We start from the raw sequence: 17,756 nt of genomic DNA, 5'->3' as shown, positions 1-17,756 counted from the left end.
TGTTATCAATTTGCTATTTTCCATTTTTTCCTTTAACTGCTTTATCCTGATTATGCCTTCAATATTGCAAACATTCTTCAAAGGAAAATTGTTTTAACCCCTTGATGATTTGAGTTACATTACTCTGCATATTTTCAGCTTTGTACAATTTCCTTTGGGTGCAATCTGGAAGCAATTTTAAGGAGTGCAAGCAGATATGACATCATTGCATATATGTCATGACTTACATATTTGTAACTTGTATTGTGACATAATAGCATAATTGCATTATTATGTGATGATGTCATTGATCACTTGGCATCATTTAGACATCACTGTGTTATTATAGACAATTATTTTTATTGATTTTTTATTGATTTTGAAAATTTTTCCAGTGAAGAGAAGAATAAAGTAAAAAAAGCATAAAAATAGTTTATATAAATAAATATAAGTATATACAATATACTTACATGTTACAGTTCTCTTTATTAGTATTATTTTGTCTGCATAAGCTAAGAATTGCTTCCTCACTTTTATTTATTTCTTCATGTAGGTGGCAGATTTCACTCTTTTCCCTCAAAATGTTTGCAGTATATACTGAAAATAATTTTTTACGTTGGTATATAAAGAATTTAAGATTGAAACAAACACTTTGTGACATAGCATAGACATAAGCATCTGTTCCCAACCACAGTGACACCAAAATGGCAAAACTTACCGGTATTTTGTGAAATGATGAAGTATCTCTAGCATTTCATATTTGTATTATGATATGTAGATATGTAAGGGAGAAAATTGCAAGGAAGAAAATAACTAAAGTGATAATATCTAAGATATTGGAAGACAGAAATAAAGCTGCTATGGGGAAAGTAGTAATAATATGAAATATTCTATAATCTGAAATATTAAATATTCATGAAATATTAAATATTCAAAATGAAACTCAGTCTGCAAAAGTAAAAATAAATCCATGAATTGAACCATGGCTTGATGTTTTGCTATAATATTACATCCTTTTTATATATTCATAAAATATACTCACGCTGTATCTGTTGTCTTTCATATTCCTTTGAGTAAGATGCTTGTTCAAGCTGAAAAACTGAACAAGATATATACATGTTTTGTATTGATATAAATAACATTTAAATGTAAAAAAGAAATATGCATTTTCAGTCATAGTTTGGTCAATATTTATTGCCATTCTACATGAATTTAAGTAGTTGAATCATAGTATGCAATTTTCCCTATTTATTCTGGCTCTAATTCTGTATCTCCAAATTACTTTTACTATTACAGTTTAGAATTATTTTTCTTGCTTACAGCGTCCCCTTGTAATATCCATTTAAATAAGCCAGAAGGCAAAATAATAGAAATGGGAATAGGAAAAAGCAAATTGAAAATGAGAAGTAATAGAAAAGTTCAGGGTTAAAAGATCTGATCTGCAAATATCTGAATGATCTTTAGTTGTAATTCTATTCTGTTCCAAACAACATTGCTCCATATGTAATTTCTTAAACCATTGTCTGCACCAAGAAATGCTTTAGTGAGACTATAACTAGTGTCATTTCTATGTAATATTACATCCTCTCATAAAGAGATTATATAAGGGCCATCTGCACAATTAATTCAGATAATTCTAAAATTTTGAATACCTGGGATAAAAAGTTACAAATTTCTTTTAGTGACTATTTTTTAGAATGAAACTTTCCAACCTACCAAGTTGTAGCAGCAGTTTGTCCAGATTGCTTAAGAGAGTGTCAGCCATTTTGCAACCTAAATTTAAAAGCAGGGAATCACTCAAATAATATTTGTTTTATTGTTTGTTGATTTATTCTAATTCTTATATTCAAACTTGTTCATTAATAATTGTTATAATCATTATTCCCAATCATACAGCGTAAGACTGATCACTCTTAGCTTCCATGCAGATGGGGAAGTAAGATCAGTGCCTCAAGTTGTGCATGACAGTTGTGAACAATACAACAATGTACTTAAAAACGTAATAATACAAAACAAAAACTGCAGCTATATACAAATATATATATGCATATTTCTTTTTTACATTTACTATATTTAGGGAATACTGAAACTCTTTCCTATAAGGAAAAACAAACAAATAAAAAAAGATGGCTAAGTGGGCAATGAAGAGATATGATAAAAGAAGGGTACAATCCAGTTGGTTTGGTCTGTAAAGTTTTTTTTAAAAAATCCAGGAGGGTATTTTTTAAATTTCAAAGATTATTTGACATATGGATCCATGAGTGGGGACTAGACATATCCGGGCAGGGGCAAAGGATGGGGCATCCTTTTGCTCAGCACTATGCTTAGAAGAGCAAAGGGGCAGAAGCGCAGCATTACAAAAATTACCTCATATTAACAAGCCATTCAGAGACTAACCATGGAGAGATACAGCAGGTGATCCCCTGTTTGTGAGAAACTATCTCTAAGTTATTTGTCTTATTTTTTATACATGAGCTTAAGGTGCTTCCTCATATTTTCCCCCTTAACAACATGATTGATATCTGGTCAGTCTGATTTCTCCTCCAACTTTGTTTTCAGTTGTGTAAGTAAATTAATGGAGAATTCAAAAAGGGAAAACATTTGTATACACCAATCTATTCAAACATTATTTGAGGGGAAGATGGTGCTGCCCCCCCCCCTTACTTCAGTTCTAATATCCTACTAACTTCCCTCCCTATAATAAAAAATAAATAAATTATTTATAAATAAATATTTTTATTCATAAATAAAAAAAATATTCCACCAGAATAAAAACAGCTGGCATGTGAAGCAATTTTGCAGCTTTAAAATGGTTTCATCTATCACACGTCCACAAATGCAAGCTTGTTCAAGCTTTTATTTGCCATTTTCCTCAGCCAGACCCCTCAGCAGCTTTTCTCCAGCCTCTTCCTCTCCCCTGACGGTTTTAACTGTAGCTGGGAAAGCAAGTATTTAAGAAAGAAGTATTGGAAACACCGAGGGCTGCAATCAGAAAGAAATCCATATATTTTGGGCAGCAGAAGCAAATTTTTCCCCTCACTTCAATACTGAAGGCTTCTTAGCTTTTGAAGAGAGCAGTCATGGGTTCTCAGGGTATGATATAGCAACAGTTCTGTGATTGGCTGCTGGGCCTTTGATTTTGTCCAATAAAATTCAGTAACTGCTCTGGCAGGAGGGGAACAGGGAGGAGTCTTTTGAAAAGCAGTTGAGTCAGTGGTGGGATTCAGCCAGTTTGCACCACTTTGGCAGAACCGGTAGCTAATTTTTTGTTGCCCAGGCTCAGAATGGACTTCCAGAAGTGGCATCCAGACAGAGAACCAGTTGTTCACATATTTGAATCCCACCACTGAGTTGGGTTGAAGGCAATAAAAGATTAGAGCATTCCTTATTATTCTCATTTTCTAAAGTTACCAAGTAAATCAAAGGATCTACTGTGGATTTCAGAATATCAATAGCAATAGCACTTATATACTGCTCACATAGTGCTCTACAGCTCGTTCTGGGTAGTTTGCAAATGTCAGCACATTGCCCCCAACAATCTGGGTCTTCATTTTACCAACCTCGGAAGAATGGAACACTGAATCAACCTTGAGCCAGTCAGGATCGAATTCCTAGCAATGGGCAAAGTCAGCCTGTAATACTACAGTCTAACCATTGCATCATCACGGCTCCTAGATTATTAGTTTCTATATCTGTTTTATTTGATGGTATGTTTCTCGGTTCTCTACTGATAGTCTTGTTTAGCTATCACAATTAGGACCAGCAACTTGATCATTAAGCAAAACAGTTGCTAAGTGAAACCAAATTGTGCTTACGATCTTACTTCAGATTTCCTTTGCTTTATAAACTAGTGAAGATTGTAAATATGAAGATTGGTCGTACAGTTATTTATTAATCACTGTTGTAGCTGTGGACAGTCACTAAATGAAGCAGTTGCTAAATAAGGACTACCTATATCTTATTTGAGTTCTGTCTTATAGATACAAATCCTATGAATAAGGGAGTAATTGGAAACAGTTAATAAACTTCTTTGAGGGTTGTTCAGAACCTTCTTGTATTTCAAGGGAATACATTTTCAAGCAGAACAGTCTATTTTTTAAATTTATTCTTTGTTTTTAAAATAATGACAAAAAGATGCAAAAATATTTTTTGAAAAAAGTGAAAAAATATAACAAAAGAAAAAGAAAAAAAGGTATACCGGTAATATATCATCCTAACTGTTAATAGTTACAATTCTATAGATAGTTACTTGATGCAATTATTCAAATACATTTCTCATACATTGATATAACTATAATTTTAACTGTAGTTTATATAAATGAGTCCCACATTTCATTGCATTTGTCCATACAAAGTCTATGTCTCTAGGCAATCTACTCATAGGTGGAAGACAATCAGGTCTTCAATCCATTGGGTCCGTGGTGGGATTCAAATATGTGAACAACCGGTTCTTTGTGTGGATGCCACTTCTGGAAGTCCTTTCTGGGCCCAGGCAACAAAAAATTAGCTACCGGTTCTGCTGAACTGGTAAGAACTGACTGAATCCCACCACTGCACTGGATGAAAGGGGCTATACATTTATCTTTCAAATAATGCAATATTAGTCTTTTGGCCTTGGTGAGGACACAGAGAATCCATTTACGTTATCCGGTTGTCAGATTCCAGGTACTAAGTATGTAGCCATCCTCTGAAAAAAATGGCTTATGTGATAAATATTTTTTTTAATTCTGAATTACAAGGTCTAGTGTTTGACCCAAACAAGGAATAAACCACAGGGAAAAAAGTCTTCCAGAACTTTAAGAGAAAACTACAGTGGTTATCATTCATTTTAATGTAATGTTTTGTCACCTTTAAAGTCTTTTATGGTTCGGAATCTCTAGGATCGTCATTTCCCAATATCATCTGCATTCCCAATTAGTTTGAGTTGGGTGGTCATACTTCAGTTACTTCTCTTAGGACAGACATGTCAAACTCACGATGTCATGTGATGTCACGCAACGTATCAGAGCTTTTTCCCCATTGTTGGCAATGGGGTGGGCATGGTTTCCCGGTGACACATACGGCCCACATGCCGGCAGTTTGACACCCCTGTCTTAGGAGCTGCTTTTTGCAGTTATAGAACATTTGCTCTGAACTAGCTTGCCTCAGGACATCATAATGGCTCCTTTCCTCCTGGTTTTTAGAAAGTCTGTTGAAATATGGCAGTTCCATTAGGTCCCAGCAGTTGGGATGTTAAAATTGCTCCCTCCGGTGGAGAATGGTATTTTTTTTTTGATCCTTTGATTATGAAATTCCCGTCTGTTCACTTGCTTCTTTTCTTTTTGCTAAGGATATGTTCTATTATTATTTATATCACTTTGTTCCATTGTTTGTTTATATCTGAATTTATGAAGTTGGGCATTATCTTTCACTCAGAGTCAGCTTTAGTTGGAATAGCTTAAAAGCTTTTTTAAATATATTGTATCTTACTAATTTTCTACAAAACATAAAATATAAAAAATAAATAAGAATTTATTAAAAAACGAAAACATAGGGGAAAGGAAAGGGCAAAAGAATAAAAAAAACTAATAAAATAAAGACAGAATAGTTTCCAACTTTCTTCGATAGTTACAAATATAAACAAATTAATATTTTCATTTAAAATTTGGTAATACCCAAGATTTCTATAATCATAAACACTTCTAATTGTCAAATCCCAAAATTAATATCATTTTTGGGGGGTTACTAGCAAAATGTCCACAAGTGTTTTCCACTTAGAAACAAGGTAGCAGCTGAAAAGCCTTGTAAATAAATAAAACAGTACTTGAGACAATGAAAGCAATGGCTTTGCTTCCCCAACACATTTTCCCTAATTCAGAACTTTCAAAGAAAAGCAATCAAGATACTCCATCTGCTGGAGAATTTGTGCAGCATATTTGCAAGGAAATACATTGATAGCCAATACACAAGGAGATTCCTTTGTGTTCTGTAAATACTATAAACATTTTATTTGTTTCTTTGTTTGTAAAATGTATTGGCCGCATATTCTAGGTGGTAATTCTAGGTGGCTTACAATCTAAAAAAAGTTAAACCTATACAAAAGCTAAAGCACATAAATCCAATCGGGCGGAGGACAAGGATCTGTTTTTAATCTATCAATCACCTCCATCTTGATGCTCCCCTATTGGAGTCCATTCTATTTCTATTAGTAAAATACAATTAGGCATTTAGGCAGAAGACCAAAAACTAAATATTGCAAATACTTTTCAATAACAATATTAGAAAATTATTTTATGCCAAATCATTGCATATGGGAAAGGCAATAGATCCATTACCAAAATGGCCATTTACTGCAGGGTTTTTGGTTAGATATTTTATTTTATTTTATTTTATTATTGTTACATTTTTAACACTTTTACTGTAAAGGAAGTGAAAGCTGCTCAGAGTCCTGTTGGATTGGAGCAGCATATAAACCTCAGTAAATAAATATTTTTTACAAAGAACCAAATGAAATACAATAGACTGTTTGATTGCTGGACTGAGAAAATGGAATGCAAATGAAGGATGAGATAGTCAGGGTGACTTTGAAAAGGATTACAAGTGTATTTGGAGTGTACCACAGTACAACATTCCATTATGTAGGGTCTATATATAATTTTATATAACTGGAATGTAAACCTAATGAAGCCATCTCAATATGTTTTATTGTCTTAAGATAGTGTATCACATAAATGAATAAACCAAATCTGGAAAAGCCTGATATTTATCATATATGAATCCTTCTACTGTTTTGCAGGATTGTTGTTATTGCATTTACAGTTGATTAGTTTTTATAGTGAAAGTTGTACACAATTATAAGACAGCCCAAGTTGTTACAAGCTCTTTTATTGTTCATATTTATTTTGCTATCTCAGGCAATCTCAGATTGTTTATGAATCACATTGGAACAATTATAGACATTTCAGAAACTACAATCCATATTTACTCAGACCTTGTATATAGAATTAGATTGCTAATTAATATTATTTCAGTGCATGTCCAAATGGTAAACTATTATTTTCTGAAACTAAGATAGCATTTACTCCTTTAATTGATATTTTTCATTGGTCTCCTTCTACAATAATATTTTGCTTTTTCAATAGTTATTATTTGATTTATTTTACAGGTGAGTTCATTTATTATTTATAAGAAGATTCTTTTTATTTGTTTTTTTTATTGTTATGTCCCCAGAGCCTTTGTAAATAAGCAGTATAGAAACAAAGTTTTTGTTAGTGTTTTCTGTTTGTGTGTGTGTATGTGTTGATGTTACCCTGACAATAGCACAGAGTCAAGCAGAATCAGTTAAGCAGAAAGACAGAAAATTTACCTTCCAAGGTCACATATGAATTATAAATAATATACAGCAAATTAATTGTGGAACTGCTTATGACAATAGCAATGTTGTAAATGTTATTAACAAGAATATCAACTAATTGGCCAATCATAAATTGTTTTTAATTGCACTGATTAAATGATTATCAAAATATACAACCAATATACAACCATATATATATATATATATATATATATATATATATATATATATATATATATATATATATATGTAGGTCTTTGGTTGTTCGGGTTTTCTCCCACGTAAAATTGGAAGTGTCTTGGCGACGTTTCGACGAAGTCCCATTCGTCATCTTCAGGCTGGTGCTTTCAGCTTCGTGCCTCGAGCAGCAATGTGTGGTCTTAGCTGTTTCTTCCTTTTAACTGCCAGTGGGGGTATGAACTGATTGGGTGGGAGCTTGGCTGTGTTCTGATTGGGTGGAGGTGTGTTCTGATTGGTTAGGGGCGTGGCTGTGCTCTGATTGGCTGGGGGGTGGCTGTGCTCTGATTGGCTGGGGGGTTGGCTGTGCTCTGATTGGCTGGGGGAGTGTTCTGTTTGGTTGTGCTCAGGTTAGTCTGAGTTGCAGAGGGATTCAAGATTTTGGGCTGCCCTGCCATTCCTTGGCTTCGCGTTCGTGGTCGTGCTTCCTCTTCATGGAGGGTGTCAGTTTGCTTCATGTATGGATTGGGGGGGTTTAAAGTGGCTAATGATGCAGCTGTGGTCTGGCTTCTGGTTTGTGGTCGTGCCTCATAGTCAGTGTGGCTTTGGGTTTGTTTTTTGCGTGGATGTTTGGTGGTGACCTCCTGTGTGGTTTTTGTGAGTGTGGGTCTGGTATCATTTTTTGTGTTAGGGAGTCGTTTGTCAATGAGGGCGGGTTTCCAAATGGCTGGTAGGCGGGAGGTATCATCTCGCTTGTTCATGCTGTGTGGGCGTTTTTCTATCTCGATGGCTTCTCTGATTATTCTGTTATTAAAATGTTCACTTTTGGCAATGGTTCTGGTATTTTTAAAGTCAATTTCATGTCCTGTAGCTTTAAGGTGTTGGACCAGGGAAGATGTTGGTTCCTCTTTTTTGACTGAGTTCTTATGTTCTTCAATGCGTGCACTTATTCTTCTGTTGGTTTGTCCGATGTATGTGGTGGGACAAGTGGTGCATGGGATTTCGTATACTCCTTGATTTTCTAATTCAATTTTATCTTTGGGGTTTCTAAGGATGGTGGATATTTTTCTGTTTGTGCAGAATGCTGTTTTGATGTTGTGTTTATGGAGGATCTTACTGATTCTGTCTGTGATGCCTTTTATGTATGGGAGGATGGCTTTGCCGTTTTCTTGTTCTTTGTCTTGGATTTTAGTGGGGGTTTCTTTTTGGATTAGGTTTGTAATCTTATTTCTATGGAATCCATTGGATGTTAGTACATTGGTGAGAGTGTGTAGTTCGGGTTTTAGGTGTTGTTCGTCAGCTAAGCGTTTTGTTCTGGAGATGAGTGTCTTGGCTACAGAGTTGATCTGTGCTGGGTGGTGGTGTGTGCAGATAGCGGTTTGTGTGTGTTTTCTTCTGGTAGATGGTGTGTCCTAGGGAGCCATTGGATTTCTTGTAGACTAAGACATCCAGGAAGGGAAGTTGGTTGTTAGCTTCTGTTTCCATGGTGAACTGTATTTTGGGGTGTAGGCTGTTGAGGTGTGTGAGGAAGTTGTCCAGTTTTTCTTTCCCATGTGGCCAGATTATGAAGGTGTCGTCTACGTATCTGAGCCAGAGTTTGGGTTTGTGATCAGATTTTTCTAGAGCTTGGGTTTCAAAGTGTTCCATGTAGAGGTTGGCAATGACAGGTGAGAGGGGTGATCCCATGGGTGCTCCTTCTGTTTGTTTGTATTTTTGTCCATTATAGATGAAGTATGTGTTGGATAGGCAGTGGTTGGTCAGATCTAAGATGTGTTTGGGGGGGTTATATTTGTTTTGGATAGCTGTCAAGGCTTCTTTGATAGGCACTTGGGTGAAGAGGGATATGACATCGAAGCTCACTAGTAGGTCGCTGGGCTGTAAGTTTTGTTTCTTTATGATCTCTATAAACTGGAATGAGTTTTTTACGTGTGAGGTGATGGATTCTGCATAGGGCTGTAGTTGTTTGGCGAGAAATTTGGCTAGGTTTTGTAGAGGTGAGCCTATGGAGCTGACTATAGGTCTGAGTGGGGTTCCTTCCTTGTGTATCTTGGGGAGACCATAGAGTTTGGGGCATCTGGATGATTTCTCTCTGGGAATGATTCTTTGCTGGATCTCTTCGCTAATGGGGGAGGCTTTTATTTTGGATCTGGTGGTTTTTTCCAGGTAGGTGGTGGGATCTGTATTTAGGGGTTTGTATGTGGAGTCTTGGAGTAGGTTGGTTAATTTGGTTTGGTAGTCAGATGTGTTCATAACCACCGTGGCGTTGCCCTTGTCTGCTGGTAGGATTATTATGCTGGTGTCTTCTTTAAGGATACGTAGTGCTGTCTGTTCCTCTTTGGGTAAGTTGCTTTTGGGTGGCTTGCTGGTGCAGAGGATGTTGGTGATTTCGAGTCTGATTCTGTTGGCGTCGTCGGGGTTGATTTTAGTCAGGCTGGTTTCAACTCCACATATAATGGTTTCAGTGGGGATGTGTTTGGGAGCGACTGCAAAGTTGAATCCTTTGGAAAGGACATTGGTTTCGGCTTTGGTGAGGATCCTATCTGAGATGTTATGCACTGTCTGCTTCATGTGTGGCTGTGAGGGAGGAGGGGTTTGTTTCTGGCGTTCTTGTAGTCTTCGGAGTTTGTTGGTGTGTGTATCTGTCTTGAGGGTGGTCTGTGTTTCGGCTCTCCAGACACAGCCAAGCTCCCATCCAATCAGTTCATACCCCACTGGCAGTTAAAAGGAAGAAACAGCTAAGACCACACATTGCTGCTCGAGGCACGAAGCTGAAAGCACCAGCCTGAAGATGACGAATGGACTTCGTCGAAACGTCGCCAAGACACTTCCAATTTTACGTGGGAGAAAACCCGAACAACCAAAGACCTACATACAAATACCCGCGAAAACCTCAGAAAACAAATATGAACCTCTACGGGGAGGAAATCCACCATCTGACCAGGACCTATGAAAAACTTGAAGTCCAAAGAGCTTCCATTTTATGCGACCTCGCATTCCTACGCAACTGCCGAGATCAAAATCTAATCCCCACATGTTTCCAACTGAAATTCCACTCCAACTCTGCAGCCACCAAACGGATCCTGAAAAGAACAGAATTGGCCCTAATCAGAAATGAACTTCACACAAAAAGATTCCTCCTAGACCGAATTAACAAAGATCTCCTCACACTCCACCTCAAACTCAGCAACAAGATCCACCCCGCACTTTGGGACAAATCCAAACAACTTGCCGTCTGGAGAGCCGAAACACAGACCACCCTCAAGACAGATACACACACCAACAAACTCCGAAGACTACAAGAACGCCAGAAACAAACCCCTCCTCCCTCACAGCCACACATGAAGCAGACAGTGCATAACATCTCAGATAGGATCCTCACCAAAGCCGAAACCAATGTCCTTTCCAAAGGATTCAACTTTGCAGTCGCTCCCAAACACATCCCCACTGAAACCATTATATGTGGAGTTGAAACCAGCCTGACTAAAATCAACCCCGACGACGCCAACAGAATCAGACTCGAAATCACCAACATCCTCTGCACCAGCAAGCCACCCAAAAGCAACTTACCCAAAGAGGAACAGACAGCACTACGTAACCTTAAAGAAGACACCAGCATAATAATCCTACCAGCAGACAAGGGCAACGCCACGGTGGTTATGAACACATCTGACTACCAAACCAAATTAACCAACCTACTCCAAGACTCCACATACAAACCCCTAAATACAGATCCCACCACCTACCTGGAAAAAACCACCAGATCCAAAATAAAAGCCTCCCCCATTAGCGAAGAGATCCAGCAAAGAATCATTCCCAGAGAGAAATCATCCAGATGCCCCAAACTCTATGGTCTCCCCAAGATACACAAGGAAGGAACCCCACTCAGACCTATAGTCAGCTCCATAGGCTCACCTCTACAAAACCTAGCCAAATTTCTCGCCAAACAACTACAGCCCTATGCAGAATCCATCACCTCACACGTAAAAAACTCATTCCAGTTTATAGAGATCATAAAGAAACAAAACTTACAGCCCAGCGACCTACTAGTGAGCTTCGATGTCATATCCCTCTTCACACAAGTGCCTATCAAAGAAGCCTTGACAGCTATCCAAAACAAATATAACCCCCCCAAACACATCTTAGATCTGACCAACCACTGCCTATCCAACACATACTTCATCTATAATGGACAAAAATACAAACAAACAGAAGGAGCACCCATGGGATCACCCCTCTCACCTGTCATTGCCAACCTCTACATGGAACACTTTGAAACCCAAGCTCTAGAAAAATCTGATCACAAACCCAAACTCTGGCTCAGATACGTAGACGACACCTTCATAATCTGGCCACATGGGAAAGAAAAACTGGACAACTTCCTCACACACCTCAACAGCCTACACCCCAAAATACAGTTCACCATGGAAACAGAAGCTAACAACCAACTTCCCTTCCTGGATGTCTTAGTCTACAAGAAATCCAATGGCTCCCTAGGACACACCATCTACCAGAAGAAAACACACACAAACCGCTATCTGCACGCTCTCTCACACCACCACCCAGCACAGATCAACTCTGTAGCCAAGACACTCATCTCCAGAACAAAACGCTTAGCTGACGAACAACACCTAAAACCCGAACTACACACTCTCACCAATGTACTAACATCCAATGGATTCCATAGAAATAAGATTACAAACCTAATCCAAAAAGAAACCCCCACTAAAATCCAAGACAAAGAACAAGAAAACGGCAAAGCCATCCTCCCATACATAAAAGGCATCACAGACAGAATCAGTAAGATCCTCCATAAACACAACATCAAAACAGCATTCTGCACAAACAGAAAAATATCCACCATCCTTAGAAACCCCAAAGATAAAATTGAATTAGAAAATCAAGGAGTATACGAAATCCCATGCACCACTTGAAATCCCATGCACCATACATACATCGGACAAACCAACAGAAGAATAAGTGCACGCATTGAAGAACATAAGAACTCAATCAAAAAAGAGGAACCAACATCTTCCCTGGTCCAACACCTTAAAGCTACAGGACATGAAATTGACTTTAAAAATACCAGAACCATTGCCAAAAGTGAACATTTTAATAACAGAATAATCAGAGAAGCCATCGAGATAGAAAAACGCCCACACAGCATGAACAAGCGAGATGATACCTCCCGCCTACCAGCCATTTGGAAACCCGCCCTTATTGACAAACGACTCCCTAACACAAAAAATGATACCAGACCCACACTCACAAAAACCACACAGGAGGTCACCACCAAACATCCACGCAAAAAACAAACCCAAAGCCACACTGACTATGAGGCACGACCACAAACCAGAAGCCAGACCACAGCTGCATCATTAGCCACTTTAAACCCCCCCAATCCATACATGAAGCAAACTGACACCCTCCATGAAGAGGAAGCACGACCACGAACGCGAAGCCAAGGAATGGCAGGGCAGCCCAAAATCTTGAATCCCTCTGCAACTCAGACTAACCTGAGCACAACCAAACAGAACACTCCCCCAGCCAATCAGAGCACAGCCAACCCCCCAGCCAATCAGAGCACAGCCAACCCCCCAGCCAATCAGAGCACAGCCAACCCCCCAGCCAATCAGAGCACAGCCAAGCCCCTAACCAATCAGAACACACCTCCACCCAATCAGAACACAGCCAAGCTCCCACCCAATCAGTTCATACCCCCACTGGCAGTTAAAAGGAAGAAACAGCTAAGACCACACATTGCTGCTCGAGGCACGAAGCTGAAAGCACCAGCCTGAAGATGACGAATGGGACTTCGTCGAAACGTCGCCAAGACACTTCCAATTTTACGTGGGAGAAAACCCGAACAACCAAAGACCTACATACAAATACCCGCGAAAACCTCAGAAAAAAAAAAAAAATATATATATATATATATATATATATATATATATATATATATATATATATATTCTTATATTTACCATATATACTCACATATAAGCCTATCCATAGATAAACTGAGCCTCCAGTTTTTAACCAAGATACTGCATTACCTGTGGATAAGTCAACCTTCAAAATTTTCATTTTTTTAAATGTTTACAATTGGTCTGTCTGTAGGTAGTGCATGGTTCATCCATGTTTCATGTTATTTTGATTAAAAATTTGATGGTCAGTTTATCTGTGAATGGGCTTATCTATTGAGTATATATGCGATATATCAGTGCTTAAAGAAAGTACTACAATAATGCATATACTCAAGGATAAGCCAAACCCAATCTTTTGGGTGTTTTTCAAGATTGTGTTTTTTAAAACAGACCTAGAAAATCCCTTTTGGTTACTGGGAGAGACTGCTAAAAATTGTATCTGTATTTTGGTAGAGTTCCATATCCCAAATAAAGGACAAAGAAAGTTAAATTAATAAAGAACATTTTATAAAATACAAGAAAAATAGCAAGTGGTGTTTTATTGAAGCAAAGAAATACCAAGGATATGCCGATTAATAAACCATTGCTTTAATACCATTCTTAAAATCTGAAGAGTGGCTTTCCAATTACATAAAACTATCATCTTTGCAGCACTCCAAGCTCAATACAGCAAAGCTAAAGCTCTTCACAATATGAAAAATTCCATATTTAAAAAATGCAATTCAAAATGACATTGAGATGTTTAATGTTTTTTCAAAATCATATTAACATATATATTGAGACCAAAACCAGAGTATAACAAAACAAAATCAAATGATATAAGTTAAATATTGCTTCCATGGCCAATATAAAAAATTTAAATATTCTTTGAATCCAAATAATATTGTCTGATGAATTAGTTTTATCTTTAAATCATATTTCATATTTTTAATACCTGGGCCTATTGACCCTTCAAAATTGGATATTCTAATTATTCCTTCCACCGATCAGCTCAATTATATAAGTAATACTAAATATATTTCACTTTTTAAAATACCATGAAACTGACTTCCCTTCAAGGACAGCATCTCTTTCAGAAACTAAAATTACAAGTATCTGAGAGACTGCTAAATGTAGGCCAAACTGTTTAGTAAATGCATGTTTCAGTTGTAATATTGTATATATATTGCTAAGCATATGTATCTATTACTAAGACAATTTAAAGAAAAGATCTTTGTTTAGCCCAAGCATTCCTAAAGAACATCTTTTCTATTTCAGATTTGAGTTATAACGCAATATCAGCCTCACATGTGATTCAAGATCATATCATATTAATAACAAAATATACTTTGAATCTTTCAAAGCTTCTTCCTAGGGTGCTACATAGTTGATCCATTACCACTGCCTTGACAACCTTTCAAAAAAGGAAAGGTTGAAGAATAGCCATGAGTTACCTAGGACTTCAGGATCCAAAATTGGCCTCTGAGAAAGGGGCACACTACCACTCACCCTTTCCAGTTTGTTGGCAGCTGCCTCTCATACAGGGAGTTGTTAACAAACTCATATCCATGCAATGCAGTCTCTATAACCCCACCATTTCTTTGAAATACAATGTCACCTCATCTTTTTTTAGTTCTTCCCATCATGACCTGTCCCATACTGATGGCAAATACAACTAGATAGAACCAGTCTTGTTTTTTTGTTCTGGAAATGCCTTCTTGTTTGTATTATTTCTTTAGAAGGCCTTCATGGAAAACGAGGCCGTTCATGAATTGCTGACTGAAACATATCAGCAAGGAATTGTGTAGAAGGGTAATACAATAGGTACAAGCTTGCATTTACCAAACATCCCAATAAATGTCTGCTGAAGATCTTATGGATCATTTCTCTGCTTCGTTTAACAAATGAGTAAGAAAAAGATCTTCCAAATTGTGGAAAAAGTTAAAGAAAAAAAATGGCTGCCAATGCAGAAACCGATTTAAAGATGATATATTAAAAGTGTCTGTATATACTCACACTCATGCTTCAGGGAGAGGTGTGTCAATGCAGTCACCACATATGAGGGGTGTCTTCACCCCATACTATTAGTCAAATTTGATATGTTATATTGAAATAGGCAAATTTAGTATACTATATTATACGAATACTTAATGCAACCACTAGGGTCTATTTAACCTAGGTAAGGGTGGGGTCCTTGATGCTCTTTGAACTTGGTTGTTTTCTTGCAGATATTTCATTACCAAACTAGGTAAGATCATCAGTGCTAGTAAAGAATAGGGTTTGCCCTGGAAAGCAGCTAGAATACACAATGAGTGCAAACTGAGTAAATATGCTCTGAAAATAAATACTAGGTAGTTAAATCAAAATATTTTGAACAGGAACTGTTCAATTCACTACCTCCTTGGTTTCTGTTATAGTGATTGAAAAAAATATGGGCACTAAACAGCCAGTTCTGAAAAATTAATCAGATATTTTCCCCACATAAATAAATAAGATTCAAGATTATTTATTGAAGACATTTAAGCATGAGTTTATTCTTTAAGCATGAGTTTATTCTTTAATCATGAGTTTATTCTTTAACATAAATTATTGTACCAAAATCCTTACAATGTAGTTGTACACATGTCTATTCATGTGTAGTATATTAGAAAGAACTTGTTTCCAGATAAGTGTGTACACACCTGTACCCTTAGGCTGTAATAAATATGATCAAGGTTTTGTACTTTCACTTGTCTTAGTCTATGCAATGATAACTTTGTCATTGTTTTCTGAATGATCAATGTTTACAGATAATTAAGTATACCTGCAAATGTTTTGTTTCTTCTTGATCTATACCTGGGTGTTCAGAAATAGAGTACATCTTTTAATAGAGAACATTCAGTACATTCGATGAAACAATCATAGTGCACCAAAGCTTATGCCAAAACTTTATGAATAAAGTGTACCAAGATTTTGTTTCTGCTACAACAGACTAACATGATTGAAGTGATATGGTGTAAAGTTACACACAAACTGTCCACAGGGGCTTTCTTCCAAGTCTTAAACTCATTTACTTCAAAGTCCAGTTTATAGTTTTTTTTTTTCTAAAGTATGGTATGTGCAATCTCTTCTTGGATAAACATATAAAAAGTAAGGTTTATTTAATGGATCAATGGATCCTGTCCCAAAGGTGAGAGTAAATAAATAAATAAGTTGTACTGGTATCAATTCTTCTGAGGGATCTCTCGGTGCATTTCAGATTGAGATTAATTAAAATCTCCAGAGTAATATACTTTTTCAAAGTGGGAATTCTTATGGAATTTCAATAGGCAGCATATTTTTCATGTCTCCCTTTTTTAATCCTTCCTGAAAATCATCAATATCTAATACATTCCAAATAAAGCACATGAATTAGTTATATGCATCTGTTAATTAAATTAACCCCAAAGATTGAAATTCTATGAATATTTGTGGGAGGTGGCAAAAGGCCATTAAAATGTTTCTGTCAACGGTGCTAACATCAGATGTTCTTGCTTTGACAACAGATGGAAATGCAGCCATTTTCTCTATTGCTTTTAGAATTAGTTGCTGCTGGGAGGGGGAATAGGGATGAAAGTCCAACTAGTCATAACAATAATAACTTAATCATGGGAACCCAAGGACATTGGGCCCAGAGCTGATAGTGTTTTGGCAGGCTGGAGAGCTGGGGAGAAAGCCCGTGCTTCCAGCTAATTGGGGAATGTGATTTATGACTATTTATTGGAGGATGGGATTGCACTTTGTTACTTTGTATCCAGGGGAGGGAAATTTAGTTTCTGGTTTCAACTATGTAATGTCCATACTTTGTTTCTTGAATAAAAGATTCTTTAAGGTAAACAATGCCTCGAAATTCTTTTGAAGGGTTTCATCTATCGGAACCATGACAGCTTCATTTCTTCCTATTTCTTGTAGATTCAGCTTTGATTATTCCTTGGATGCCAGGAGTTTGCTATTTAAAAAATTGGTTTTATACATCTTTTTAAAGCTGCAGCTCTATGGAACCAGAACCTGGGGAATAAGCCTTCCTGCCCGCAGTTTGAGGTTTATACCACAGAATCAATAAACATGCCCAGGACTGACATCTCTATTTGTTTTAAATCCAAATAGCTCTGTTTGAAACGAATCGGGTCTGGCGCTTCTGCCTCCAAGACGACTTTTCCCAAGTATGGGTTACGCACCCTTTCCTTCTTGACTTTTTGCTCTACCTCTCCCGACGGTGTCTATGAAAACGAGCGATACTGAAAGGCTTGCCATCCCGCCAGTTGCAAGCTTCGCATAAATGATGACAATGGCTCAGAGGGCTTTTCCCCCGCCCGCCCCCCCCCCCGCGAGAGAACGGGATAGAT

The 17,756-nt window shown here is 37.2% G+C and overlaps 1 protein-coding gene across 7 annotated transcripts in view; it reads right to left on the bottom strand.

The window, feature by feature from the left end:
• CUNH14orf39 (chromosome unknown C14orf39 homolog) overlaps positions 1 to 17,756 on the bottom strand; it is a 38,256-nt gene that overhangs the window by 17,984 nt on the left and 2,516 nt on the right. Inside the window, exons 1-5 of one of the 7 annotated variants that reach the window (XM_039319539.1) lie at positions 2,744 to 3,140; positions 1,696 to 1,752; positions 1,022 to 1,078; positions 698 to 725; positions 450 to 576 (exon numbers count right to left, since the gene is read on the bottom strand). In XM_039319539.1, the coding sequence (XP_039175473.1) occupies positions 450 to 576; positions 698 to 725; positions 1,022 to 1,042 (176 nt within the window). In that variant the 5' untranslated portion in view covers positions 1,043 to 1,078; positions 1,696 to 1,752; positions 2,744 to 3,140. Of the gene's footprint in view, positions 1 to 449; positions 577 to 697; positions 726 to 1,021; positions 1,079 to 1,695; positions 1,753 to 2,346; positions 2,400 to 2,743; positions 3,141 to 17,756 lie in introns of those variants that run through there. The other 6 variants (XM_039319540.1, XM_039319536.1, XM_039319537.1 and 3 more) reach the window with 6 other exon arrangements.

The sequence above is a fragment of the Crotalus tigris genome, unplaced genomic scaffold (assembly GCF_016545835.1).
Source record: "Crotalus tigris isolate CLP2741 ecotype Arizona unplaced genomic scaffold, ASM1654583v1 scf7180000023598.3388751, whole genome shotgun sequence".
NCBI lineage: Eukaryota > Metazoa > Chordata > Lepidosauria > Squamata > Viperidae > Crotalus > Crotalus tigris.
The sequence above is the reverse complement of the archived record's forward strand: the minus strand, read 5'-3'. Positions and strand labels throughout refer to the sequence as shown.